Consider the following 27,486-nt stretch of genomic DNA (forward strand, 5'->3'; position numbering starts at 1 on the left):
TTATGTAGGTTACTGTTAAATTTATGGTGTAAATACTTTTTCCTTCTGATTTCTGATTTCGACAGAAGTCATATTTTACAAATAAAGGTATGAAAAGTAAACGAAAAAAATAATGAAAAATGCTACTCAAAATATTTTAATAAAAATAATGAACAAATAATTGCCATTAACGTATATTTTCTAAGCATACTATTACACCTGCATCCTTAGAACTAGAGCTTCATCGGCAGCTAGATCCAAATAATTCGCCTGGACGTTATCACTGAAACCATAATAAAAAATATAAATCAGGAAAATATTTACCTGGGTTCTAAATTCACTGTGATAACGAAAAAATCCTCTCAACATCTCATTAATAATTAGAATCGCTACTTGTAACAAATTAAACAGAAAGCGAACGTCGTCTCTTATGTGGAAGTCAAAGAATTGACCCTTGATAGACAAGAATGGAGAATTCTACACAGATAAGACCGTGGTGCTTAAATTGATGATGATAATGAAAACAAGATGAAATTAATATTAATTTACCTAAAAGTTCTAGAGGAGAGAACACTGCTAGCTTCCACTTCGAGTTGGCCGAAGACCAGGTCGAAAGCTGTCAAGTTGACCACGCGGTAAGTCTTGCCGACATTCAGTACCACTACGTAGGTGTCATCGTTGTACCACCTGATAGAAAAAAAACATAACGTCGTCTTAAAGCAAAACCCTCGTAAGCGCCTTAAATAAACACATTCAGATAGAATTTTCAAATCAAATCAACTCAAATAATACTTTATTGCACAAGAACAAAACATACAAAAATTTAGCAACAGTTATAATATGCGGCCACTGCCAGAAATCGGCCATAAAAATTCTTGGATGCGGGACGGTGCAACAACAACGGCTATAAAGTACAGTTAATATACAAATACACTATACATAACAACACATACTCAATATATACGTATAATGCAACAATTTTCCTCAACAAAACCTCTATTTCTTTCATTGTACTGGATAAAAATTGAGACCTCAATTATTCGCCTCGGTTGAAACAAGCGTATCTGTTGCGACGGTTTCACTATAAGACAACGATACACTAACAATAGATATTTTTACTTCGAAGTGGTAAATTATGTCCAAGGCTTTAAAAAAGCTGATGTTTAATTAGTGGAAACGATTGGTCCTACCTCTTTGTTTCATATGAAAAATGTCATTGCTTGAAATGAGTAACTAACTGGAATGTTAAAAAAGCCACATCAAAGCAATTCATCTAAAAAGCAATATTGCAATTTGCGCACATAAAGTAACTGTGCAATGTTAACAAATGTCAAATAGCAATGTTTCTTTCTTAGATGAATCGCAACAATGTGGCCTTTATAGACCCACTGGTATGACAAAAATCAGTAAAGGTTACTATGCTTATTACGAAAAGAATATACCTATTTAACGTGAACACCACGTGTTGCATTAACAATGTCAATACATTGGTTTAGGTTTACGCGGTTATTATCATAATAAAAATATATAATAACGGGTTCTTACCGCGTTTAAATCAGGGATATGAGACTCCCGATATTTCAATACTGTTTTAAGTGCCATAAACAACGCGGTAAGAACCCGTTATTATGTGTTTCAATGTCAATGTAAGTGTTTCAATTGAACGGACCTGATTAAAAAGATAATAAGGGAAGTATGATAGGAATTTCAAGAGGCCCTTGTTTTCACTGGCACTTAATATCAGGAACCACCGAGTGATTCAAGTAATCAGGATTGTAAACACAAATTATATTATTATCAGTTAAGGAAGTCAGTTGCGATTGTTAGAATCTCGTAAATTCTTGTGCCATATTATTGAGCACGTGTCATTAATTTCAAGATTTGCATAAAGCAAAAATCGAAAGTTTATTTAATAGTGCTTTCATAACTATTAGTAGTATTCTACCTATGTTTATATTCTACCTATGGAGATAGTTTCCTTCGGTTTCCGCAATCCCGTTTTCACAGGGTCCACCTACCTAACCTGAAGATTCGACAGGTCTTATTTTTTACACAAGCGAATGTCTAACCTTCGGCCCAATTGAGGTTTATGTCATCTGTGGTAAATCTACAATAAGTTACGTCAAAATAAGTTATCTTCATATACACTCCCTGCCACTAACACTTACCTCCTATAACTTTGATAGTATGAGTATTGATTTTGAATTTTGATGTGTCAGTATGAAATGTATCATATGTAGCGGAAACTCTTACATACAGGTGTGATTTCATTAATGAAAAATCAACAAACCTTTTGAAAGCAAATACCTCGTTGCTCAGAGCAAGAGACTCATAGCGTCCAAATTTAAAAGCTGGACGGGTACGCAACCCAGTGAGGGTTCTGAACACTTGATAGTGGGATCGTACTGCTGAGCGCTGAGTAGCCACGTTGATTACGTCAGATCCATCAGCAACGGGAAGCCAGGTTATTTCGGCATTTGAGAAACCTTTAAAAGAAAAAAATTACAAATGCTTACAAACTTAAATAAACTATTATACTCTCCAATGCGCAAAGGGTACGATATTGGACCTAAGATAAAATGTTACAAGATAATGTTTGGATGTCAAACAGTGCTGAAATATTTCACAATAAGCAGTATAATATCGCAATATTTATTTACAAAGCTCGAAATTTGAAATTCAATTAACTTTATGAGACCTCATAATGACATTTTCGTTATTGGCTAAGTCGCTACAAATAAGAACATAAATAAAGGGATCTTGTTGGTATGAGCGATGTTCGAAGCAAATGGATTCTTTGGCGAATTCGTATTTCGAACGTCTGAAAGGGGATGTAAATTCAGGCCAAGTCTCAAGGGTTCGATAATGTATACAGTATGTTATCCGATTATAGGATTTTAGTCTCGAAGATTCGGAGTCTTCCCACGTTTGACGGGTCTTACCACGAATTCTTCGCGATCTTTCTTGATCTCTACTATACGGATTAGAATATTATTTTCTTTCAAATTGTGATCGTTATGAAAATTTACGGCGATATTTTTTGTATTCGTGCCTTCCTAATTCTCGGTAGGATTGTATTGATTGAATGGCGTTGTGACCTCGTTAAGGGTTTGACACCTGTCGCATTAATGGCGTGGTGTATGCTTACGCACGATATATTCAAAAAGGTTTAGTTGGGCGACCTCTAACTGTACAGGCTGAATAATAACCGTAAAGACTTCAACATTTTTCAATATATTCCTTCTTAATAAGGATAAAAACTGCCTACTTCTCCCATTAGTGTCGCTACTGTTGCGTGTTCTTAAATTTTGACAGTTCCCCATACTATTTAAGTAAACAAATATATTGTTTTCGTTATATTTTTACACTTTAACCATTAGCGCACCGTTTATCTGCAAAATCATTGTGTTATATTTATTCTCTGAAGATCGGAATAAAGAAAGCTTAGAAAAACTTATTTTCAATCAAAACTGCCTTTTTCTTATTGATGCCTTTTTTTCGTAACTCATCCTTCAGACTGGATACACTCCACGTTGGTTCACATTTTATAGCAATTTATCACGAATTTCAGCTCGACAGTATAGAGAACTGTTAAAATTCAGGAACACTCAACAGTGCTGCCGCCTACATTGACCTTCTAGTTTTTATCCTCATTAAGGATTAATTTTGGTGCCTTTACGCAGTTCACCGATATATATGAATGATAAAAGAATAACTGGACTAAATCATAAAATTCTCATTACAGAATCTAGATGAACTTACTTTATAACTTACATGTTAATTAAAGCTGCCGCGCCGATATTCCTATTTTCACTTACAGCGTCTCATGTACTATCTGTCTGAAATAATATCTATGGTATCAAATGAAATGAAATGTTGGTAATACCTGCGTTTTTGCTGGGACTCCACTGGAAAGGGGTCCGAACAGGGTCACGAGATACTTCGATGAAATTGACAGGGTCGTCCGTGTTGCAGGCCAAAGGGTCTTTCGTCTCGCTCCACGGCACAAAACCATTTACCATACCGATTTCTTCTCCCTGCAAATACAAATTCAATATATAAGGTAAATTTTGTTCAGTCGAGGATTCGATGTTCGATTTTCGATGTGGTAGCAGTAACTGTCAGTACTATTCAGAGGCAGAGGACAGGAGTCCTAGTATGGCTTTGTAATAGACTACTCTGGGCGCCATCCCACTCGCGTCAGACAGAGTACTGCGGGGCGGAAGGCAAGAGGGAAACCACTGCCCTATTTTTCCCTAAAAAGTAGCATGGAGAATGCTACACCGACACGAGCGCGGCTCTTAAATTGATGATGATGATGATGATGAAGACATATTTATTGATTAAGCCCGGTAAAGTGGAAATCGCGTGGAATCGAGAATTTAGTTAACCTCCATTTAATTTTGCTCTTTCTGTTATGAAATAGGGATGTCCTCTTCCAAAATGACTCACTTATTATTTCAGGATATATCAGATAATAAATCCAAATCACAATTGTTTGCATATCATTTCAATATTTCCATATTATAGTAAAGAAGAATATAGATTACATATTTACTTGTCCAGTTAGGGGTCAAGCAATTTATTCTAAAATAACAAGAAAGTAAGGTCACATAAACTTTCTGTCTCATAAATTCTTTGATAACGAACGTAATCAGACAATATATTATAAAGAACTTAAGCGTTTTTACCTTAAGAGAAAAATACTTCTAAAGTAAGCCCTAAAGAAGGATAAGCTTCTAAAGTTAGAAACCTTTGTAAATGTTCTGCTTTGGGACCGATAATTGCCTACGTTATGTATTACTGTTGCTGTAGTATCGATGATTTGACTTCACACAATACGTCAACCTATACGAGCTTGTACAGGTTTTAAGAGACAGCATTAAAAATACTCAGGGAGTCATCCCCCTGACTATTCCTCCTCAGTTTGAGCTAAATCATTTCAGCTCATGATTCTGAATTAATATCAAGTGAAATTTTTCATGGCAAAAGTATACAATCGAAAATAATTTTAAAAACACAAAAGAGCATGAATTTGCGACAGAAAATTCCACTTGATATGAACTCAGAATAATGAGCAGAATAAAGGGGATCCCCTTTAGTATTCAGTACGATGTCACTTACACTCTGTATTTACTATTAAGACTTATAAAATAAAATAAATGAGAATAATAACATCTCTTACCATGTACGTGATAGCAATTCCTGGAAGTAATAGTACGAGCATGTTGAATGCGTCGACCAGCTCGCCACGGAAACGTGAAGCTATTCTGTTCTTGTCCTGGTTACCAGTCTGAAATACAAATGTGCCCCTAGACATTATAGGTACAATAATTTCCTAGTAAGGCAATAATACATACATTACATATATAGAATAACATATTCCACAATCTAGGGGTGGTATTAAAAAACTAATCTCAGCTGAGACTGCCCACAAGATCATGCTCAAGTGCCTGTTTTTATATAAGAACTGTCACTTTGACATGATCTTGAGGGCAATCTCAAAGCTAAGATTAGTTTATTAATACCATCCTAGAACTCATGTTTTCCAGCATACCCAATACCTTATTTCACGCTGGTTAAAATGTCTCCTTTTCATTCCCCAGGCGAATTATAATAGAAAAATGATAAATTGGTAATAAGGTAATAAGATTTTAAGAAAGATGAAAAGGGACGATTGAAAGCAGTAAAATGCTGCCATTCAATTACATTAACTTGAATTTGGCAATTCTCATATGACGATGCGCATCGAGGCGGTAGGCGGTTGCGCTGAAGCGAATTTTGTGGCGTCGCACCACGCGAATCACCGCGTCGCCGCGCTGATTAGTAGCCCAGTTGAAGTAACACTTGCTTACCACGGTTCTAAACCAATGTCTTTTGAAATCATTTTTGAATTCGTGTTTGGAATAAATGATTAGGTATTAAAGATAAAAAACATCGTGAGGAAAGTCACATTTCCAAGAAATGCGTTTCGAAAGATTGTGATTTGACCTTTATTGGGTCGGCATTCCAGTCAGGTTAGAAGATCAAATACGCAGTCGTTTCTGTAACATACTGGATCTTTAGGTTAGGTAAGTGGATTCTTTGAAAACGGGATTACGCTAGGAGAGTTGACGTTGTTGACGCCTAACACACAAACACCACTTTTCCACGTGGTGCAAGCGTATAAGTCAATGCCACCTAAAAACCGCGTGAAAATCGCCTTACTTTCTTTCAGGTGAAATTTGCGTGCCTTCTAATCCCCTTAAATAACCATTATAAGTAATAACAAGGAAAAGCATCCTTAATCTAACAGAATTATTAATGCTTTTTACCGCCCAATTTGCCTTTTTCCTTAACGGCTTATAAGACATCCAGCGGTCGACCGTGTACTTGATATCTCTAGCATCAGCGTCTTTAGCCAAGTCTTCAATGAGAGCAAAATTCGTCGGAATATGTGCCCCGGCGTGGTTTCCTTCGCCGTAATACCGTACTGCATTTTTAATACCCGTATACGCCTCGGTTATCATAACTCTGGAAAGACGAAATAAAACAAGGGTCTTTGTTAGGACGTCTCTTATTGCCTTTGAATGTATAGGGAAAGAAAATTGCTTTTGATTTAATAACGTACTTTTCGTGTTGTTTAGAGTTGCTGCGGAGGAAAGAGGCACGTGAATTGGAAATAAAATAATGATATTGAAACGAGAAAACATTCTTGATATTCGTGCTTACAGGATGGTTATTATATTCAAATTCAAATTCAAAAATATCTTTATTCAGTAGGTAACATAGTTACACTTTGAATCGTCAATTTTTACATAACGAACGTCGCATCCGCCTAAAACTACTGCAGCTTCTCACAACCTGTATAGCCGGGGAAAAGAAGCTGCAAGAAAAACCTCGGCACAGGGCCCTAGACGTTCTTTAAAAAGAAGACGAGTTACATTTTGTCATCGTCATAAATATATTCAGTTACTTCTGTAGGTACATAATATATTACAGTCATTTGATAGATTAACATCGTAATTTCTTTCAAATCGTAATTTTTATAACCGAAATTTTGATCTTTTCAGTGAGGGACTTTTCAGTCTACGTTTACCATAGAAATACAGATGGCGCTGTACAGAGTTGCCTTCGTTTAACCTTCTAATTTCATGGATAATAGTCATAATGCATCCTTTGACTTTGTTTTAGGGTATAAATGATGACCCTTGTTATTACACCGAGGAACAAAATTACATCTTCCACTCATTATTATTCTGATCAAAATAAAGAGAAGCGATATAGGTAGCAACATAATTGTGTACGTATCTGATACAAATATCAAGCAACATATTTATATATGCCTCTGCCATTACATTATATTTCTATAGAAAATAGGTAATTAGCACGTTAAACATGTACGGTCACGAGCATTAATATGTATACACTTTGGTACCATGTCACATTAACTTTTTTGACAATTGAACTGTAAGTCTCACTAAATGTCAAATATTATGTTAGTGCGACAGAGTCCTAAAGTGGATACATTATGACTTGACAACGCTATTTATATTGGTTTTGGGGGCTCGCGTGTTTCGTAGCTTGGTCCCTTATTATAAGGTTCATCATATCTATCTTAGGACTTCATATTAACAGTAGCTGCAAGTTGTTGTAGTTATGATTCTGCCCACCCCATTTGGAATTATGAACGTGATTTTATTGTATGAAATCGAAATCTTACCGTGTCAAGTTGTCTCTAACAGATATACTGTCGAACACTTCTCTGAATTGGGACACCAGCTCGTACGTATCTTCCAAGTCTTTGGTATAGACATGGTTGAGGTAGGTGTAATCTTCTGGTCCGACTCCTGGTTTCCCTGTCCTGGGCTCGTCAGGATACCTTCCACCATAATTGTCCTTGTCAACTTCGAAAATAAAGTTGATTGATGTCATACGCATTCCCACTACGCCTTTTTCTAGCCAGTATTTTATTATAGTCTGTTGAAATGAAAAAAAAAGCAATGATCAAAATTATGTACATAAGTATTTATACATTAAGTATTAAAAACGCGTCATTAAAGCAATGCGACGTTTGTTTTGAAAAGCAGCGGAAACAATGTCACAGTCCTTGCTTTGCAAGTTACACTAGAATTTGTGAGTGTAGTCCTCATTAGACTGACCCTCATTAAAACGGGGTCTTGACATGGATGTCTTCATAAACACGGCTCTCATACTTTCTTAGTGTTCACGTTACTATATTTTTTTTATTTACTGGTAAATCATAAGATTCACTGGTAAATTCTCAGGTTTACCAAGTCATCACTAATTTAAGAGCCATGCTCATGCATGCATGCATGCATGCATGTATCTTCTCTGTGTAGCATTCTCCATGCTACTTTTTAGGGAAAAATAGGGCAGTGGGTTCCCTCTTACAGTCCTTTTATTTAGATTAATTATATGTATTAACTTAATTGCCCACGATTGTAAGTATTCCAATGTACTAAATCATTCAAATATTAACATGAATGTTATTAATTGCATCATAATATATGCATGACACGAATTAATTATACCTCTGAATGAACACCGCCGCTGTATTCAAAACGGAAATGACAAAAAGGTATTTGGTCAATCCCAAATAATTAATTTATGTTATAGTCGATTTGATTAAATTATGGAAAGTAATTCAATCAATTGTATTAAATACATTTTTGTAGTTTAACGTTAATGTTGAAGAATTGTAATTCATAGATAGATGTGTATAAGTGACTAAACACTCTCAATTTTCGTCTAAATGCTCTCTGAAGAATATTTTTAAATAAAAAAACATTTTATGAAATGGCATGTAAATGAAGTTGACGACCTCCGTGGTCCAGTGGTTGAGCGTTGGGCTCACGATCCGGAGGTCCCGGGTTCGAATCCCGGTGGGGACATATCACAAAAATCACTTTGTGATCCCTAGTTTGGTTAGGACATTACAGGCTGATCACCTGATTGTCCAAAAAGTAAGATGATCCGTGCTTCGGAAGGCACGTTAAGCCGTTGGTCCCGGTTACTACTTAATGATGTAAGTAAGTAGTCGTTACATGAGCCATGTCAGGGGCCTTTGGCGGCTCAATAATAACCCTGACACCAGGGTTGATGAGGTTGGTAATGTACCTCTCAATCCACACGATAGAAGAATGAAGTTTGAAATCAATTATTTTAAAATTTATAATGAACAGAATTTAAAATGTCATGTGACTGAACTAGACAAAGACCAAGAATTGACTATGTGACCTGTGCGATGTGTAAAATAAAATAGCATCTAAACAATGAAACTGAATAGTACTCGTGAAGCTCATTCACGTTTTATTCTTATTGTCCTGTACAAGGCAGTCTAGGAAATTACTGAGGCAAGATGTATTGCGGGCAAAGTTACTACGTATTTCTAAACTGTCTTCTATCTACTTTTTATCGTACTAGGAACATTATTTTAAATTAAAAAGCAGTTTTCATTATGTATGCGTTTGATACAGCCTCATCTAAAGATGTATAGCTACTAAATTCAAAGGAGATCATCGGATTTCGGCCCAGAAGTCAAAGTGCCGGCCAAAAAATAATTTTGCTATATTCCGTTAGATATTATCCACCTGAGCACCAAAGCTGTAGGGTCAATATCTTCGGTTTTATTCGAATTCAAAAAACTGTATTTTTCATACATTTTTGGTCAAAATATAAAGTGCCGGCCAAGTAACAATAATGGTATATATCCTTAGAACTTATCCGTCTGAGCATTTATTACTATGGCACCAAAGCTGTAGGGTCAATATTTTCGGTTTTATTCGAATTAAAAAAACATGAATTTTCATACATTTTTGGTGAAAATGTGAAGTGCTGGCCAAGAAACAATATTGGTATAATCCGTTATAACTTATCCGTTTGACCTTTTATTATTATGGCACCAAACGTCTATGACCATTATTTTGACTTTTGTTGGACTTTACGTTATAGTTTCTGTGTGAAAAGTGCCGGTCAGCAAAAAACACATGTCAAAGCTATCGAGAAGATACCTATAAACATTATTCACTATGACAAAAATGTGTATGACCATTAGTTTGGCTTTTGTTAGATTAAAAAAAAAACTTGATTTTTGATTCATTTTGTAAAAAAATATAATATAACAGGCACGTTATGTAAAGGATCGTCAAAATGTTTATTACTATGGAATTAAACGTCTATGACCACTATTTTGGACTTGATTCGATTTTTCAAAAATCTGGTGTTTTCATAGATACCTACACTTTGGCGAAAAAAGTTTTTATCTGGTGATAATGGAACTATCTTGCTAAAGGCGTAATATAGTCGTCTTTTTGACACATTTTTATAAATTAAAAATAAGTTTGCGTTTACGCTTTAGAAGCTACTTTTTTTAAGAAAAGTGTGTATACAAGGAAAATACAGTGGGGTGATAGAGGTACTACGTTATCGGCCGAGTAGCACTAGGACATTGTGATCGGCATACATGCAAAGTACAACTGCCCGACTCCTGTCTTCCCTAACAGCTACTTCAGACGTCATGCCAAAATACGAGTTTCGTCACTAGATGGCAAACTTATCTTTGAAGGGTGATAACCATCTACGGTCATAATAATTCAACCTAAACTTAGGCCGTAACGTTGAGTGGAATGCAAAAACTACAGCCAACGTCATATCTAAAATCAGATGGTATTAATATAGAAGTTCACCTATCAACACACAAAACAAAAACACAAAGTATTTATCTGACTAATAACTAGTCATTGGGAAAGCTCTGCTTGTTGTCATTGCTAAAATGTATAAAAAAATAAAGATTTTAAAAAGTCCAATAAAAGCCAAAGTCAAAATAATGGTTAAAAATGTTTTGCGCCAGATTATTAAATGTTCAAAGTTGTATTAAGGGTCCTTTGTAATCCGCCGTATCGCAATTTTTGCCCAAAGCACTTTATTTTTAAACAAAATAAATAAGAAATCAAGATTTTCAAAATAAAATAAAAGCCAAACTAATGATCGTACACGTTTGGTGCTATAGAAAAAAAATGTTAATAGGCATCTACTCGATACTGTCTACATGGTATTTTTGCTGATCGGCACTTTTCACATTTGAACTAAAACGTAAATTCCAATAAAAGTCAAAATAATGGTCATAGATGTTTGGTGTCATATTAAAAAATATTTAGAAGCAACTATTAGATGGATTCGACGTATTCTTTTCGATTGCCGGCATTTTAACATATTAACCAAAACGGAAAGTCCAATAAACGTCAAAATAATGGTCATAGAAGTTTGGCGCCATACTAATAAATGTTCTAACGGTCCTTTGTAATACGCCTGTATTCCCTTTTTCCAAACGTACATAATATATTTTTTTATAAAATGTATGAAAAATCGTGATTTTTAAAATCCAATTAAAGCCAAACTAATGGTCATACACGTTTGGTGTCATAGTAAAAAATTATCAGAGCAATCTACTCGAAAGGTTCGACACATTTTTTTTCTCTGGCCGGCATTTTCAAATTTGGGCCGGCCAAAGTATGGAGAGCCGATGATCTCCTTTATTACCGACCTCACCAAGTGCTAGAGTTATTATTGAAGTAATTATGAAATACACTTCTCATCAAAAAAATCGAAACACTTCCGTTTTCATTGTTTCTGTCCGAATTTAACACAAAAAAGAATTCATACGATGAAAAAAAATACATAAATGTATAGCTGGCAGTTAGGCCATTACAGTAATAAGCGAAAATTCTAAATTCAAAATTAGAATTTCATTTGTTTATCTTATAAACGAAATGAATCACTGTTTTGAGACAAATGTGTGTTTAGGGTTGGAGTACATTTAGCGTTTAAAAACTAAAAATTGGCGCCTATCCTTAAACTTTTTGTTTTTTATTTCAATACTGTGACTTTGGGACGTCTGAAAAAAGGTTTTTTTTCTAAAACGTATGGATACTTCGCCCACAGAAGCCGCCCAAGTTGTGGCATTGCTGGATTCTGGCCTTAGTCAGCGTGTTGTGGCTGCAAGACTGCATCTAAGCCTGTCATCTGTTCATAGAGTCTATAAACGTTATCGGGAGACTGGTTTGTTCACGCGCCGTTCAGGATCTGGCAGGAATCGGGTCACTTCTGAGCGAGATGATCGATTTATTGTAACAACTTCTTTAAGAAATCGACGCCTTAACGCTTTTCAACTGCAGCAGCGGCTTCGTGTTGTACGAAGGGTGGCTGTAAGTGACTCTACAATTAGAAGAAGGTTGAAGGATCGTGGACTGGTACCGCATAAGCCAGCAAATGGGCCGAAATTAACTGCAGACCATCGAAGAGCGCGCCTTAACTTTGCACGTGAGCACCTAAATTGGTCATACCTACAGTGGAGCAAAGTTCTCTTTTCTGATGAGTGTAAAATTATGCTGTATGGTAACGACGGAAGGAACAAGGTCTACAGAAGAGACGGAGAACGCTATGCACAATGCTGCATTGAAGAAAAGGTCAGCTATGGTGGCGGTTCGTGGACGGTTTGGGGAGGAATCAGCGCCGACGGTAAGACAGAGCTTGCTTTCGTGTCTGGGCCACGTCTGCCTGCACTAAACTGTCATCGGTACGTCGAAGAGTGTCTCGAGCCTCATGTGATGCCCTATGCACATTTTATTGGCAACGGCTTCATATTCATGCACGACAATGCTAGGGCTCACACCGCGGGCGTCGTACGAGATTATCTTAACGAAGTCGATATCTCTATTATGGAATGGCCAGCAAGAAGCCCGGACATGAATCCCATTGAACATCTGTGGGATGAATTAAAGAGACGAATTCGAGCAAGAGATCCTGCCCCAGAAACACTTAGCCAGCTGCAAGATGCAATCCAAGAGGAATGGGACAATATACCACAGCATGTGATCGTGACTCTCATCCGATCGATGAAGAACCGTATGGAAGCAGTAATTAGAGCTCGGGGAGGGAATACAAGTTATTAAATAAACGTTTTTTAGCTTTTTTTTTCATTTACGTGTGTTGTTTTATCCATTTCCTTTATACTCCATACGGAATAAAAATGACTCATTTAACAAAATACGAAACCTATGAAAAATTCATTTAAATTTAGAACATTAACATTAAGATTTGATAAGCTCATATTACTCACTATTAAACGACATTTAACATTTATTCCTAAATGTACACATTTTTCTGATAATCCTGACAAAACGTAAACTTGCAAGGTGTTTCGATTTTTTTGATGAGAAGTGTATAAGTTTAAAAAGTAAAACCCGATTACGGAATAATCATTAGCGTCAAAATGGAGGGACCAATTGCTTAATGTTGAAATTGGATATTGTTAGATATTATATTACCTTTCCATTACTCACACTCATCCAAACACACACACACACACACACACACACACACTCACACACAGTCGCACACACAATCTACACACAAACACACACGCATTTTAGAAGTTTTACTTTTAAGTAGTAAGTAAGTTATTTTATTACCTTTTCGATTTATAAAGTAGGCTAGGAGAAAGTTGCGAGTCATTCCCAACACAAGTGAATTATTTTACTTACTGGTAAGGCTTATTTTTATGTATTACAATTTAATTAAGCACATAAATGCCTTTTTCATTTTCATTTTCTTTTTCATTTTCATTACTATTAAGTAATTGCTCCCGCCATTTTGAGGCTAATGATTATTCCGTAATCGGGTTTTACTTTTTAAACTTACATTGCATAATTACTTCAATAATAACCCTAGCTCTTGGTGAGGTCGGTAATAAATCACGATGTAAAAAGTATGAAACAAGAAAAATAAATCCTCAAATTCTCAATTTATTCCGAATAGTGATGTTTAGAAGATAGCCGTGGTCGTAAACACCGGACAATCAAAACGCTTCTAGTGACACCTCATTTGTTAAATTCTGACAGATGAAGTTAGTTTGGAACAGACGTGCATACACACATACATACATAGCGGTCAAACATATAACAGTACTTTTTGCTTCGCCGCAGTCGACTAATTACCTTGATTTCTTCGACAACCACAGGGTTTCTATAGTTTAAGTCGGGCTGCGAACTTCCAAACTGATGCAAATAGTACTGGTCTCTAGACGGCATGTAGGTCCAAGCACTCTTTCTGAACATACTGATCTGTGGGCAAAATTACTTATGTAGGTTTATGATGAGACACGAGAGGCGAGACGAGACGTCACAAAAGAATGGAACTTAAAAAAATATTAAAACCCTTTCGTGAGTTTTGCAACGGAAAATTCCACTTGATATTAACTCAGAATAATGAGCTGAACCCCCCTCAGCATTCGGTACGATGTCATCAACTCTGTCTCATTATTTTAGAGTTGCGCTCTTGTTGGTGGAGTCATTGCCGTTCCTCGACGCGAGCTGCACCTTCACTTTCATTTGTTTCATAAATGTTCTCCTAAGTCTACCCCTTCCTCCTTATTATGTATGGAACTAACCCAGTTATTCGGCGGCTTCCTCTCACCGCTCGGGTCAAGATGTCCCTTTTCCCAGATGTACCAATCGCTGTAGTACTCATCCTTGCTGGCCGATTTGATGAACCATTCACTTTCGTTGCTCGTGTGATTAGGTACAAAATCCATTGCTACTTTTATACCTAGTAGAAAACAAAAAAATGTGTCACTAAAGCGGAAAAAACTAGCTAGAACTAGTCTAGACTTTTGACAAGTCGTATTGTTCCAAATTTGAAGCATCTATTTTAGTAGGTTACATCGAGGGCTATGCGGAATATTGTGTTATTTTTCTCGCAGCTTTTTCTTTTCATGTATTTGTTTCGAGTGATAGCACAGTTGCACAGTTGGTAGAGCGCTTGCCTCTTTGAGGTCGCAGGTTCGAATCCAACACAGATAATTTTATCTCGTGTTTTGTTACCTAGATAGTCTTATATATTCAATAACACCTCTCTATTTACATAACACGCCAAAGTAGATCATTAATAGTCAACAATTGACTTCTTTAAGTCTGTCAGCAACACTTATCTTATGCGAAGATATCATCTCATGTAGTACCCCGTAGTACTACGAATAGTAAAAACAATGTTGTTGATGGATATCACGCGTAATCGTGAGAAAATCTTAATGTTGTTGCGTGAATATCACCTATCAAGCTATATCTACAAGTGGAACTTCAAAGAGGAGTTAAAAATGGCCATAATTGGCATTTGGTACCGCGATGCTTACTGTAGATAAAATACGCTGAAGATAACACCAGGAACCGTTTAAAAGTTTTTTTTAAACATTAGTTACCAGTTTCTGTGACATTGACCTTGACGAACGCAAAAATCATAGAACTTAAATAACATGCACATACATACATAAACTCACGCCTATTTCCCACCGGGGTAAGCAGAGACTATGGAATTCCATTTGCTGCATTTTGATTGGTATTAGAGATTGACCTATATCGAACAGTCTCCACGTGAAATTTTCGGCTACTACATCAGTATCTATCGGAGAAATCTCTCGTTATTTTTGGCTTCAAATTAAAATTCAGCTCAGCACTATTTTCAACTCAGCTATCAAATCTACTCATATTATCTCTATTCACTCTAAATCTTCTTACTCCATTCATTATTTCAGTCACGCCAGATACTTCAAACACTTTTGTCGAAATTCCAGCAAACATATTCACCTGGCGCCGAAAATTTCGATGATCCGCCAGCCTAATGCATAACTTTACATAACAGATTGCGATGAATAATTCACTTACTCATATCACTAGCTTTCTTCAGAAGTTGCTCGAAATCCTCCATAGTTCCATAGTCCGGGTGTACGGCATAGTAGTCCGAGACATCGAATCCAAAATCATGCATAGGTGACTTGTATATTGGCGATAGACATAGAGCGTCTATACCTATCTCTTTGAAGTATTCTAGTCTTGAAGTGATGCCTGAAAAGGAATACTTTATTTTTATTCAACTTATTTCGGGAGTCTCTTGAGATTCGCCTACATTAGTCACCTTTCGCGCAACTTGAAATTCGTCTTAAAGTTTTGAGTATCGAGAGAAAACGCCTGTGTCTCACTTTGAAGAAAAGATTTTAGTTCGCAATGAATCCACATTAACGTTACCATTGAACTTCTTTTTAATCTGTAGTTACTCATATTATATCTATGTGTTGAAATATAAAATATTCATATTAATTTCAATATCTAGGGGTGCTTGTAGCTCGTTATTTGCATATACGTATAAGTACGAAGTAAGTGACATCGTAACAAATACTGAGGGAATGTTTCAGCTTATTATTCTTAGTTAATATCAAGTACAAAATAATATAATTTAAAATATTTACTAATAAGAAAAAGAAAATGAATTTTGTGACGAAATAAAAAGAAATCCAGCGAAACATTCCAATTGATATCAACCCAGAATTATAGTATAAATCATCCCCCTCAGTATTCGATGCGATGTCACTAACACCTTGTATTATTATTTTTATCGCATCTTTCCGACATTAGGCTCAATAACAAAGATGGTAAGCAAATTTCTCAATATAATAAAAAGTTGCACCATTTTCTTAAGATCCTAACGAGATACCTCTTCTTCTTCGACTTACTTGTCAAAAACAAAATAGAGTAAGTAATTTACTAATTACAAAGGTACTAGAAATAAAAAAATATGTATAATAATAATAATATAAGTTCAGTATTGGAAGTTGGTGCAAGTACTTATATTTAAGTTTTACTTACACTCCTATCAACCGGACCATAAGTTCCCCTGACACCTAAATATGTTGTGGGGAAACTTTGCTAATAATATACTATAAGGGTGAAAGTTTCCATATAAAGCGAACTACCTTTTATGATTTTTGGCGTTAGTCGAAACTCGAACACATTGCACTGCGAATGAAGAGTGCTACATCGACAAGGGCGTGGCTTTTAAATTAGTGATGTGATAGCGTTAGTCGATAAAAAAACTGACCGTAATAGTTCTGAGTTTACTGAAGGATTATAACTTATACAGTGTACGTAGTTTTTCGGACCCGACATACTTCAAGGGTGGATTCTACGAGTAATTTCACCGAGAAAACACCCCCATACGTAGGGTAGGGTCAAATCTCAATATTCTAAAAATGGCGGCCATTTTTATCAATTTTTTCATTTCTAGAATATTGAGATTTGACCCCACATATGGGGGTGTTTTCTCGATGAAATTACTAGTAGAATCCACCCTTAAAGTTTGTCGGGTCCGAAAAACTACACACTGTACTTTCAGTGCCTTGAGAGTATTTCACTTACACTTCCAAGTGCAGAATGTAGTACGTTACATTTTTTATAAGTTACGCTGAACTGTGTTTTAAACTACTCTGCAGGACTTTACCATAGAATAAGGAATAATACGACGTATAGAACGGCAACTCTCCGCTCCCCACCAGCGGCTGAGCTAGGCTTACCTCACCCAAGGTCTTACATGCAGATGCGGTTCAGATGCGGTAGATAGTAAAATAATCAGCGAGTATAGAAATGCAGGAAGTAAAGCAGTGTAGAAATGCAGGAAGTAAATAACTACAGCCCCATCGCTCTGTAAGCTATTACCAATTTTGTTACTTCTGAAAGAGCAGCGACTTGCGGAATGGAGGAATGAAAAAAAGTTGCGGTGAGAAATTACTGGTTCAATGATATTTTAGTCTGCAATCGTATAGGCGTCAGACGTCACCCACACAGATACGCGTGTACGATAAAGTCAGTGTGTAGTGTCTGTGTAAAAAGAAAGTTTTTTGTATGAAGTGTCCGAGGTGTGACTTCTTATACTATACTACTTAGGTACCTACTTATTAGTATGCCTAGTACTGTACATACATGAAAGACGTCAGAGTCATTTAGTTACGAAATTCCTATTTTGATTTTTTTTTGCATCTTAATTTAAATGAAAAAAGACACTGGCGGAAAAAAGACCAGTAAACGCGACACAAAGAGCAAGTAATGAAGTATTACAGACATAATTATACATAATAGGTCGTTGTGGACACAAGCAAAGACGAAGTATACCAGGTGTTACGGACAGCCGAGAAGAGGAGGTCGCGGGCTAAGTTAATCCACGCACGACCCGCTAATTGCGTCGCGAAACGGAGGAGCGACGCGGGGAGCGGTGCGGGGAGCGACGCGGGGCATGGCGCGGGGAGCGACGCGAGGAGCGGATACATGGCGCGGCGCTCCTGATTGGCCGACGTAATGCGCGCACAGCCCGCTAGTTCCGGACCGAAGATTTCCAATAAGAATCTGATTGGACACGACACGAATCACTTCTTCTCTACTTCTCACTGATTTTACATCGATTATTTACGAATTTTTACCTAAGATTTTTTACTTGTATTTTACTTTTTATCTTTGTATTTTTAATGTGGTTTGCCAAATAAACCGGATCTTCACTTGCACCGCGGGTTTTCTTCAGTCCCAGCAAATAAAATCTGCATAAGCAACAGCGGTGGTCCTTCGTCGTCGGATAGAAGAAACCTGAATCCTCAAGAAAGAAGACGAACCCTCAAGAAAGAAGACGAATCCTCAAGAAAGAAGACGAACCCTCAAGAACGAAGACGAATTCTCAAGAAAGAAGGCCTACTCTTAATACGGAAAAAAGAAGAGGAAGTCTCAAGAGAGAAGAGGAAGTCAGAAGAGGGAAGAGGAAGTCTGAAGAGGGAAGAGGAACAATCAAGAACCGCAAGACTGAAGATTGGTCTAACATCGATATAAAAACATCGATATATTCTTAATTTCAACTTCTAGTTTCAACGTCCTAATTTCAACAAGGTAGTACAGTCTTGTCCACCTAACGGTGCCAACGGGAGGCTGTGTGCACATCATACGTCCGTTAGGACGGAAAAGTGACTCCTTGAAGCGGGAGTCGCTACTCGCACAGCCTTTTTCGAGGTTACGAGTTAGCCGTATAGCCTTTTTCGAGGCTGCGGTAGCTTCTGGCTTACGCCGAAGAATGCCCATCACGAGGAGCAAGAAGACCTTTGAAGCTAGAGAGAACACCTTTGAAGCTAGAGAGAACACCTTTGAAGCTAGAGAGAACACCTTTGAAGTCAGAGAGAAGACCTTTGAAGATAGAGAGAAGTCCGCGCCCGCCTCCGCCGCGCCAATGGTACTCATCGAGAGAGACACGGCCGCGCTCCCGCGCACCACGACGTCAGCCATGCACATCGATGAACAGCCTGCCAGCACGTCGGCAGCGTCCGCGAACACGGTTGTCCCGCAACGACGACTCGTCACGTCCACGGAAGGGGGGCAGGTGCAAGTCCCGCCTGTCAGAGCAAGTACCCGCTCCGTGCGATCGATGCGCTCCACAGCAAGTACGGCGGCGCGCATCAGACAAGCCGAGCTCGACGCGGAGATACAATTAGCTGAAATGAAACAGCAGGAACTCCGTCTAGAAGCCATCAAAGTCAAGGCGAAACTTGAACGGAGCGTCGCAATGATAAGGGAAGAAAGCGAAAGAGGAAGCCAAATCGATGAACAGGAAATCGCCGCTGAAACGCACACGGAGGAACAGCAACGCGTCCACGACTGGTTGATTGAAATGGAATACAGCCAGCCGCGGGGGGAGGGACGACGCCCGCCTCAGCACAGTATGGAGCCTGTTCTATGCGCGAGAAACGCGCACGCGAGCGAGCGAGATGGAAGATGGAATCGAGAGGCACGAGGGAAAGAGACGGAACTACGCCCGCCTAGCCCTATTCCTAATCAACGTACGAGCTTTCATGCGACGAATAAAGAAGAGGACACGGTCGATAGAATAGCACAAGCGCTAGAAAAGATCGTGAATAAACGTCCGGTGCCCCGCCAAGCCCACGAGCTGCCTACGTTCAGCGGCGCCGCGACGGAATGGCAACCCTTCAAGGCGGCCATGCGGGATTCTACGACGATGTACAAGTATTCCGACTACGAGAACCTCGCACGGCTACGGAACTGTCTACGAGGGAAAGCACAGGAGACAGTCGCCGCGCTGCTATACTCGGCGACTAGCCCCGACGAGATTATGCGAACACTGGAGCAATGTTTTGGAAGACCAGAGATGTTGATCGAACGAGCGATGGAAGATATAAAGAAGTTACCTAAGTCCGGTACGTCCGCGGGCGAATTGAACACCCTCGCGGTCAAGTTAAAGAACATCGTATGCGTATTAGGTGGCGTCGATGAAAGAGGATATCTCCGAAACCCCATGCTCACACGAGAGGTCATCGAGAAGCTAAGCCCACATCTCAAGTCTAGGTGGTATGACTTCGCCTACGAACACGGAGACCCATCGGAAGCCGAGATAGCAACGCTGTCAAGATTTTTGGAACGTGAGGCCGACCGTGCGATGCGATTTTCATACGCCACATCGCCCCAGTCGCTGAAGGAGACTTTCAACAATCAAGAAAAGAAGTCGTTTTCACGTGAAAGGCCACGTAAAGACGTGAAAGTCTACGCAACCACTGAAACACCCACCGCACCGACCGTCGAGAGAGAAAAGGAAGCCGTCACAAAACGATGTCTATGCTGCGGCGGCAACCACGACGTACCCGATTGTAAGAAATACAAGAGGATGACGGTCAACGAACGATGGCAGTGGGTGAAAGAGGAGAAAATATGCTTCAAGTGCATCAACGGAAAGCACAGGAGATTCACATGTAAAGCAAAGAGGTGCGGAATAGAAAACTGTCTCTTACCTCACCACAGTACGTTGCATATGGACACGTCGCCCGCCGCAGCTACTCAACCGAAGTCACCGCCAGTAAACGAGGAAAATGTCTTGTCCGCGTCGGCCACTACAAGCGGCCCGGTCAAGGTGTTATTGAAGGTGTGCCCGGTGGAGATACGCGTACCGGGAGGACCGTCATTGAAGAGGTACGCGCTACTAGACGAAGGCGCTACCATCACGCTCATGGACGAAGGCCTAGCGAACGACCTCGGCGCCAGAGGACATGTGAGCCCGCTACACATACACGGGGCCACAGCGAGTCTAAAGGAGACGCAAAGTCGTGTCGTCAAGATCGAAGTACGAGGCCAACATGAAGAGCAGTTTCACGACATCACCGCCCACACGGTGAAACAACTTACGATCGGAAGCCAGACGGTGAAAAGGAAGTTCGTCGAATACGAACACTTGAAGCACCTACCACTCGACGACATGAGTTACGAATCGGCGCGCCCGAGCCTACTGATCGGCGCCGACAACTGGCATCTGATTATCTCGAAGGAAATCCTCATCGGCAAACGCTACGAGCCCATCGCATCACGCACCGAGCTGGGATGGACGATACATGGCACGGTGCCGCGGAGCTTGTACCGAGGGGAGGATCAGCTAGTCCTCCACGTACACGCCAAGATGGAAAAAGACGTGAGGAACTTCGCTAATGAAGATGAGGAATTAAACGCGCTCATCAAAACACACTACGACGTCGACGCCCTAGGAATTGCCTTGATAACGAAGCCGAGGAAGGCCGAAGAGAGAGCGATCGACATCTTCAATAAAACCATCGAACGAGTCAACGGAAGATATCAAGTGGGCCTGCCATGGAGAGACGAGCAAGTAGTCATGCCGCCCAGCTATGAGATGGCTTTCAGGAGACTGCGGACTATCGAGAGGAAGATGGATCAGTCCCCCGAATTCCAGGCAGCCTACACAAGCCAGATAGAGAACCTACTCACGAAGGGATACGCCGCAGTAGCTAACGGAGACGAGAGAGACAACGACAAGTCATGGTACCTACCTCACTTCGCCGTGACGAACCCTAACAAGCCAGGGAAGGTACGCCTAGTCTTCGACGCAGCCGCCAAGTCGAGAGGAGAGAGCCTGAATGATCACCTCCTGGATGGACCCGACTTACTGCGAGCCTTACCGGGAATTCTCTATCGCTTCCGGGAGAAAGAGGTCGCTGTCACCGCCGACATACGTGAGATGTTTTTACAAGTAAAGATTCGCCCTGAAGATCGACCGGCTCAAATGTTCCTGTGGAGAGGCAACGAACGAAAGAAGCCACCCACGGAATACGTCATGTCATCGATGATATTCGGCGCTCGGAGCTCACCATTCCTAGCGCACAGTGTGCGCAACCACAACGCACGCGCGCACGCTGAGACACACCCCGTGGCCCTCCGAGCGATAACAGAGAGCCACTACATGGACGACTTCGTGGAGAGCTACGCGACCAAGGAGGAAGCAAGACGAGCAGTACACGAAGTAACCTACGTACACGAGCAAGCCGGGTTCATACTAGCCGGCTGGAACTCGAGTAATGAAGACGTAATACGAGACATACCCCCGGACCGCCGCGCGCAGCTACCTAAGGAAATGGGAACCGCTGGTCATCAAGGCAAGACTCTAGGTCTAATATGGGAGGCCACTAAAGATGAACTAATGTTCAACACCGCGCTGCCTAGGGTACCGGAGGAGGTCAAGACGTCAGCACGCCCGCCGACTAAGCGCGAAGCCCTCAGCGCTGTCATGTCGATCTTCGACCCACTTGGACTGCTAAGCCATCTCACCATAACGGCTAAAATCCTACTGCAAGACTTATGGAGACAACAGAGGATAGGATGGGATGACCAAGTGCCGGAAGAAGCCGCCGAGGACTTCACTAAATGGATACGAGCGGTCGACAGCGTGCGAGAAGTTAAACTGCCCCGTTGCTATGCGCCAACGAGGGGAGTACTGGAACGTCAGCTACACGTATTTAACGACGCGAGCGACAGAGCGTATGCCACGGTAGCGTACTGGCGAATAAAGTACGAAAACGGAGAGGTCATCATCACGCTCGCCGGAGCAAAGGCTAAGGTAGCACCGGTGAAGGCACAGAGCATACCGCGACTGGAACTGCAAGCCAGCCTCATAGGCGCACGACTCGCCCACAGTATACAAGAAGAACATAGACAGAAGGCTGACAGGATCGTGCTCTGGTCAGACTCGAAGACCGCTCTCCACTGGATTCGCAATAACATCATCAAGTACACGCCGTACGTAGCTCACCGCGTAGGCGAGATCGCTAACCTCACGCACGTCGAACAATGGAGATGGATACCGAGCGAGTTAAATGTAGCCGACGACGCCACACGACCTAACTACGAGGTGCGAGCCGACCAAAGATGGTTCATTGGCCCGGCGTTCCTCCGGGAAGAAGAAGAAAGGTGGCCATCGGAACGCACCGAAGAGGAGAATGACAACGGACAAGACGAGATAGTCTGCGCCACGGACAACAGCGAGGGGCCGGCCTACCTACCTGACATAAGTCGGTTCTCCTCTTACGAGAGACTCGTCCGTGCGACAGCCTACGTCTTACTAGCCGTCGATAAAATGAAGAAACGAACGCGAACACTGAAACTCGCCCATATCACAAAGGGAGAAGAGCTATGGTATAAGAAAATGCAAGAGGACTCGTACTCCGACGAAATAGAACGACTGAAAAAGGACTTGAAGTTACGTCCGAACAGCGCGCTGCGTAAGCTCGACCCACGGATAGACGACAGAGGCTTACTTACACTACACGGTCGCGTGGGCGTGGCGAGAATAAGCGAGCAGTCAAAAAGTCCGCTAATAATGGACGGCCGCCACGCTTTCACCCGGCTACTCGTCGCGCACGCACACAAGGCGGCGAACCACGCTAACCGAGAGCAAGTTGTCTACGACCTGAAACAGAAGTTCTATATCACACGTATACGACCTACAGTACGAGCCGTGGAGCATTCATGTCAACTCTGCAAAGTGAAGAAAGCCAGACCGAGACCGCAAGTTCACGGAGACCTGCCCTACGAAAGACTCGCAGCGCACGCGAGGCCATTTAGTTACACGGGCCTCGACTTTTTCGGCCCTATGTACGTGACGGTCGGGCGACATAAGGAGAAGCGCTGGGGCGCCCTGTTTACGTGTCTCACTACGCGAGCGGTCCATATAGAGATCTCACCGTCGCTATCTACGGATTCCGCTATTATGTGCCTACGGCGGATGGCGGCGCGGCGGGGGTGGCCAGTAACAATCTACAGCGATAATGGGACGAACTTTCATGGCGCGGACGAAGAGCTGCGAGCAGCGCAGCGAGAGTGGGGTCCACAACTCAAGGACTTCGCTCTACTACAACGAACGAACTGGAAATACATCGCACCCGGGGCACCGAATCAAGGTGGAGCATGGGAGCGGCTAATACGCTCGGTTAAGACAGCGTTAGTCGCCACACTACACGAGCGCTACCCCAGGGACGAAGTACTCGCCACATTACTCACGGAGGCAGAGTACACGGTCAACGCACGCCCTCTCACTCACGTGCCAGTTGAACCAGGAGACATGGAGGCGCTAACACCGAATCACTTCCTACTGGGGACCTCCGGCGGCCTACCCACTACCGGGCCGTGCAGGGAGGTAGACAGGAGGACCTGGAGAGCCACGCAGGCGCTGGCTGACGTGTTTTGGCGTCGATGGCTAACGGAGTACCTACCTACACTCATACCACGTGGAGGCACACGGAGCGGGCGCGGAGCGGACCTGAAAGTTGGTGACGTCGTGATTATCACTGATCCAGTACTGCCGAGGAACATCTGGCCACGAGGTGAAGTAATCCGACTGCATCAAGGACCCGACGGACTGACCAGAGTCGCTGACGTACGAACAAGAGGAGGGATATTCCGCCGACCTCTACGACGTCTCGCCGTCCTCCCGGTAAAAGAAGGCTGCGAAGATCTACGCCGAGGGGAGGATGTTACGGACAGCCGAGAAGAGGAGGTCGCGGGCTAAGTTAATCCACGCACGACCCGCTAATTGCGTCGCGAAACGGAGGAGCGACGCGGGGAGCGGTGCGGGGAGCGACGCGGGGCATGGCGCGGGGAGCGACGCGAGGAGCGGATACATGGCGCGGCGCTCCTGATTGGCCGACGTAATGCGCGCACAGCCCGCTAGTTCCGGACCGAAGATTTCCAATAAGAATCTGATTGGACACGACACGAATCACTTCTTCTCTACTTCTCACTGATTTTACATCGATTATTTACGAATTTTTACCTAAGATTTTTTACTTGTATTTTACTTTTTATCTTTGTATTTTTAATGTGGTTTGCCAAATAAACCGGATCTTCACTTGCACCGCGGGTTTTCTTCAGTCCCAGCAAATAAAATCTGCATAAGCAACACCAGGTTTAAAATAATGTCCACGTCGCAGATTCTGCATGGAATTGTTCTGATTTGTCTATTAGCTACATTAAAATTCGTGAACTTCTTTCGTATGAACTATATTTTAAACATTTTGTGACTTATCACCACCGAGATTCGAACCCGAGACCTCCGGATCGTGAGCCCAACGCTCACTGGGCCATAACGGCCTCCGTGATCCAGTGGTTGAACGTCGGGCTCACGATCCGGAGGTCCCGGGTTCGAATCCCGGTGGGGACATAACACAAAAATCACCCTGTGATTCCTAGTTTGGTTAGGACATTACAGATTGTTCGAAAGTAAGAAGATCCGTGCTTCGGAAGGCACGTTAAGCTGCTGGTCCCGGTTACTACTTACTTATGTAAGTACGTAGTCGTTACATGAGTCACGTCAGGGGTATTTGACGGCTCAAAAGTAACCTTGACACCAGGGTTGATGAGGTTGGTAATCCACCTCACAACCCACACGATAGAAGAAGAAGACTGGGCCGTAGTGGTCGTTTTCTTACCATTAATATCTCCTATTCCATCGCCATCACTGTCCATGAAGGAACGCACGTAAATCTGGTAGAAGGCAGCTGTCGGCCACCAATCCTGCTTAATGTTAACATTCTCGTACCTTCCGTGTACTGACACCACTAAGCTTATCAGAAATAACTGCCACATTACTGGAAACAACAAATTCAAATTCAATACAAATTCAAAAATATATTTTCAAATTCAATTCAAATTCAGAAATATCTTTATTCATTAGGTAACATAGTTACACTTTGAAACGTCAATTTTTACATAACGAACGTCTCATCCGCCTAAAACTACTGCAGCTTCTCACAACCTGTATAGCCGGGGAAAAAAAGCTGCAAGAAAAACGTCGGCACAGGACCCTAGACGTTCTTTAAAAAAAAAAACATAAAATATTGTTATACAATTGAGTAATTTAGCTGCCTAATATCAGTTCTCAGACAGTTAATCCCATGCATTCATATTTTTTACTCAATAGGTAACATAGTTACATACATAGGTAAGCGGACGATTTTGTGACTAACAAAAAACTCGTGCATCATTTTCGTTTCGGAAATCTACTCGCAACTCCTTCAGGGGGGGTTGAAATTATATGTATATGGGACTTTTCCGCAATATTAAGTTAAGTAGCTAAAATTTTAAAATTAGGAAAAGGGAACCGCGTTACTCTGAATTCAACGCGAACGAAGCCGCGAGCAAAAGCTTTTACTTAAATACAATATTTTTATTCAAAACATATTCGCTTACGACTAGCGACAAGTGAGTGTATTCACCTCTCGTGATGCTAAAAGTTTAGTGTTATTTTTATTTTCTCAAATCTAGAATGTAGACCATAAATGCACAAGTATGTAGACCATACTTCTGTGACTGATACGTACTCACGCAGAAAGTAGATTCTTCTCACTACCATTAATAAAATAAAAAAACACTAAATAAAATAATTATTCAATATGAAGTCCATCTTTGTACATTTTAACTTGATTAATAAAATTGGGAGTTCAAAACTTTTCAGATACTTTTCAAAATAATTATGCAAAACTTTGTACTCTGTAGACAGATCAGTGAAGACTAAAAGAAGTCAGGAAATTTTGGGACTTAATAAAAGACAATAATGTTTATACAATAAATGTTAATGTTTATAAACTGCGAGCTCAAACGGAAAGACATGAATGAGGTGAGGTAATGAAAAATGACGGTTATCAAAATATTTTTAAACTACTGAACTACTGCTTGCCTGTGCCTTTGGCTGAGATTAAATGCATGTTCTATTTCTCCTAATTGACGAGGGAATTTGTATAGATGTATTTGAAAGACATCCCTTTTTAACGTGACTTATAATTGTAAGTAGGACGCAGGACGGAAGGGGCAAGTCACAGGGACTGTAACCTGGAACCTGACAGAGGGCAGCAGTAACTATCATTACTATTCAGAAGCGGAGGACAGGAGTCCTAGTATGGATTTGTAATAGACTACTCTGGGCGCCATCCCACTTGCGTCAGACAGAGTACTGCGGGGCGGAAGGCAAGAGGGAAACCACTGCCCTCTATTTCCCTAAAAATGTAGCATGGAAATGCTGCACCGACAAGAACGTGGCTCTTAAATTGATGATGATGATTGTAAGTAGATTTGCCGCAAATGGCATTAACTACTTAGCCGGACAAATGTCGAATCTGAAATCGAAATGTCGAATTCGATGCTTTACTTACTTCAAATAAGCCGTAACCAACATAAAATGTGACAATATATTATCGATTAAATTAGGAGGTGTCTGCAAGAATCAAGGCCATGAATAATATTATCACAACAAGAAATAATATTAAGAGAATTAAAAAAAACCGTAAGTAAGTACTTAAATAAATGG

The 27,486-nt window shown here is 40.8% G+C and overlaps 2 protein-coding genes across 5 annotated transcripts in view; one reads left to right on the plus strand and one right to left on the minus strand.

Annotated features, from left to right (window-relative positions):
* LOC126380382 (dual specificity calcium/calmodulin-dependent 3',5'-cyclic nucleotide phosphodiesterase 1) overlaps positions 1 to 27,486 on the plus strand; it is a 281,501-nt gene that overhangs the window by 71,354 nt on the left and 182,661 nt on the right. The gene's annotated exons all lie outside the window — the stretch shown is intronic.
* On the minus strand, positions 193 to 25,769 carry LOC126380831 (maltase A1-like). The gene is made up of 11 exons (XM_050030439.1): positions 25,613 to 25,769; positions 15,699 to 15,878; positions 14,429 to 14,586; positions 13,977 to 14,102; positions 7,682 to 7,938; positions 6,294 to 6,492; positions 5,165 to 5,272; positions 3,866 to 4,016; positions 2,270 to 2,465; positions 529 to 666; positions 193 to 262 (listed from the first exon to the last, which is right to left on the minus strand). Exons 1-11 carry the CDS (start codon positions 25,767 to 25,769, stop codon positions 193 to 195), a joined length of 1,740 nt encoding a protein of 579 aa, XP_049886396.1.

The sequence above is a fragment of the Pectinophora gossypiella genome, chromosome 1, assembly GCF_024362695.1.
Source record: "Pectinophora gossypiella chromosome 1, ilPecGoss1.1, whole genome shotgun sequence".
NCBI classification, from domain to species: domain Eukaryota; kingdom Metazoa; phylum Arthropoda; class Insecta; order Lepidoptera; family Gelechiidae; genus Pectinophora; species Pectinophora gossypiella.

What these genes read in the sequence shown, in the direction of transcription:
- LOC126380831 (XM_050030439.1), bottom strand. Translation starts at nt 25,769, where the DNA reads ATGTGGCAGTTATTTCTGATAAGCTTAGTGGTGTCAGTACACGGAAGG. An exon ending in GAAGAAAGCTAGTGATATGA is followed by an intron (nt 14,587 to 15,698) that starts GTAAGTGAATTA and finishes GTTTTCTACTAG; the next exon opens with GTATAAAAGTAGCAATGGAT. An exon ending in CTCTCCTCTAGAACTTTTAG is followed by an intron (nt 263 to 528) that starts GTAAATTAATAT and finishes TTATGGTTTCAG; the next exon opens with TGATAACGTCCAGGCGAATT.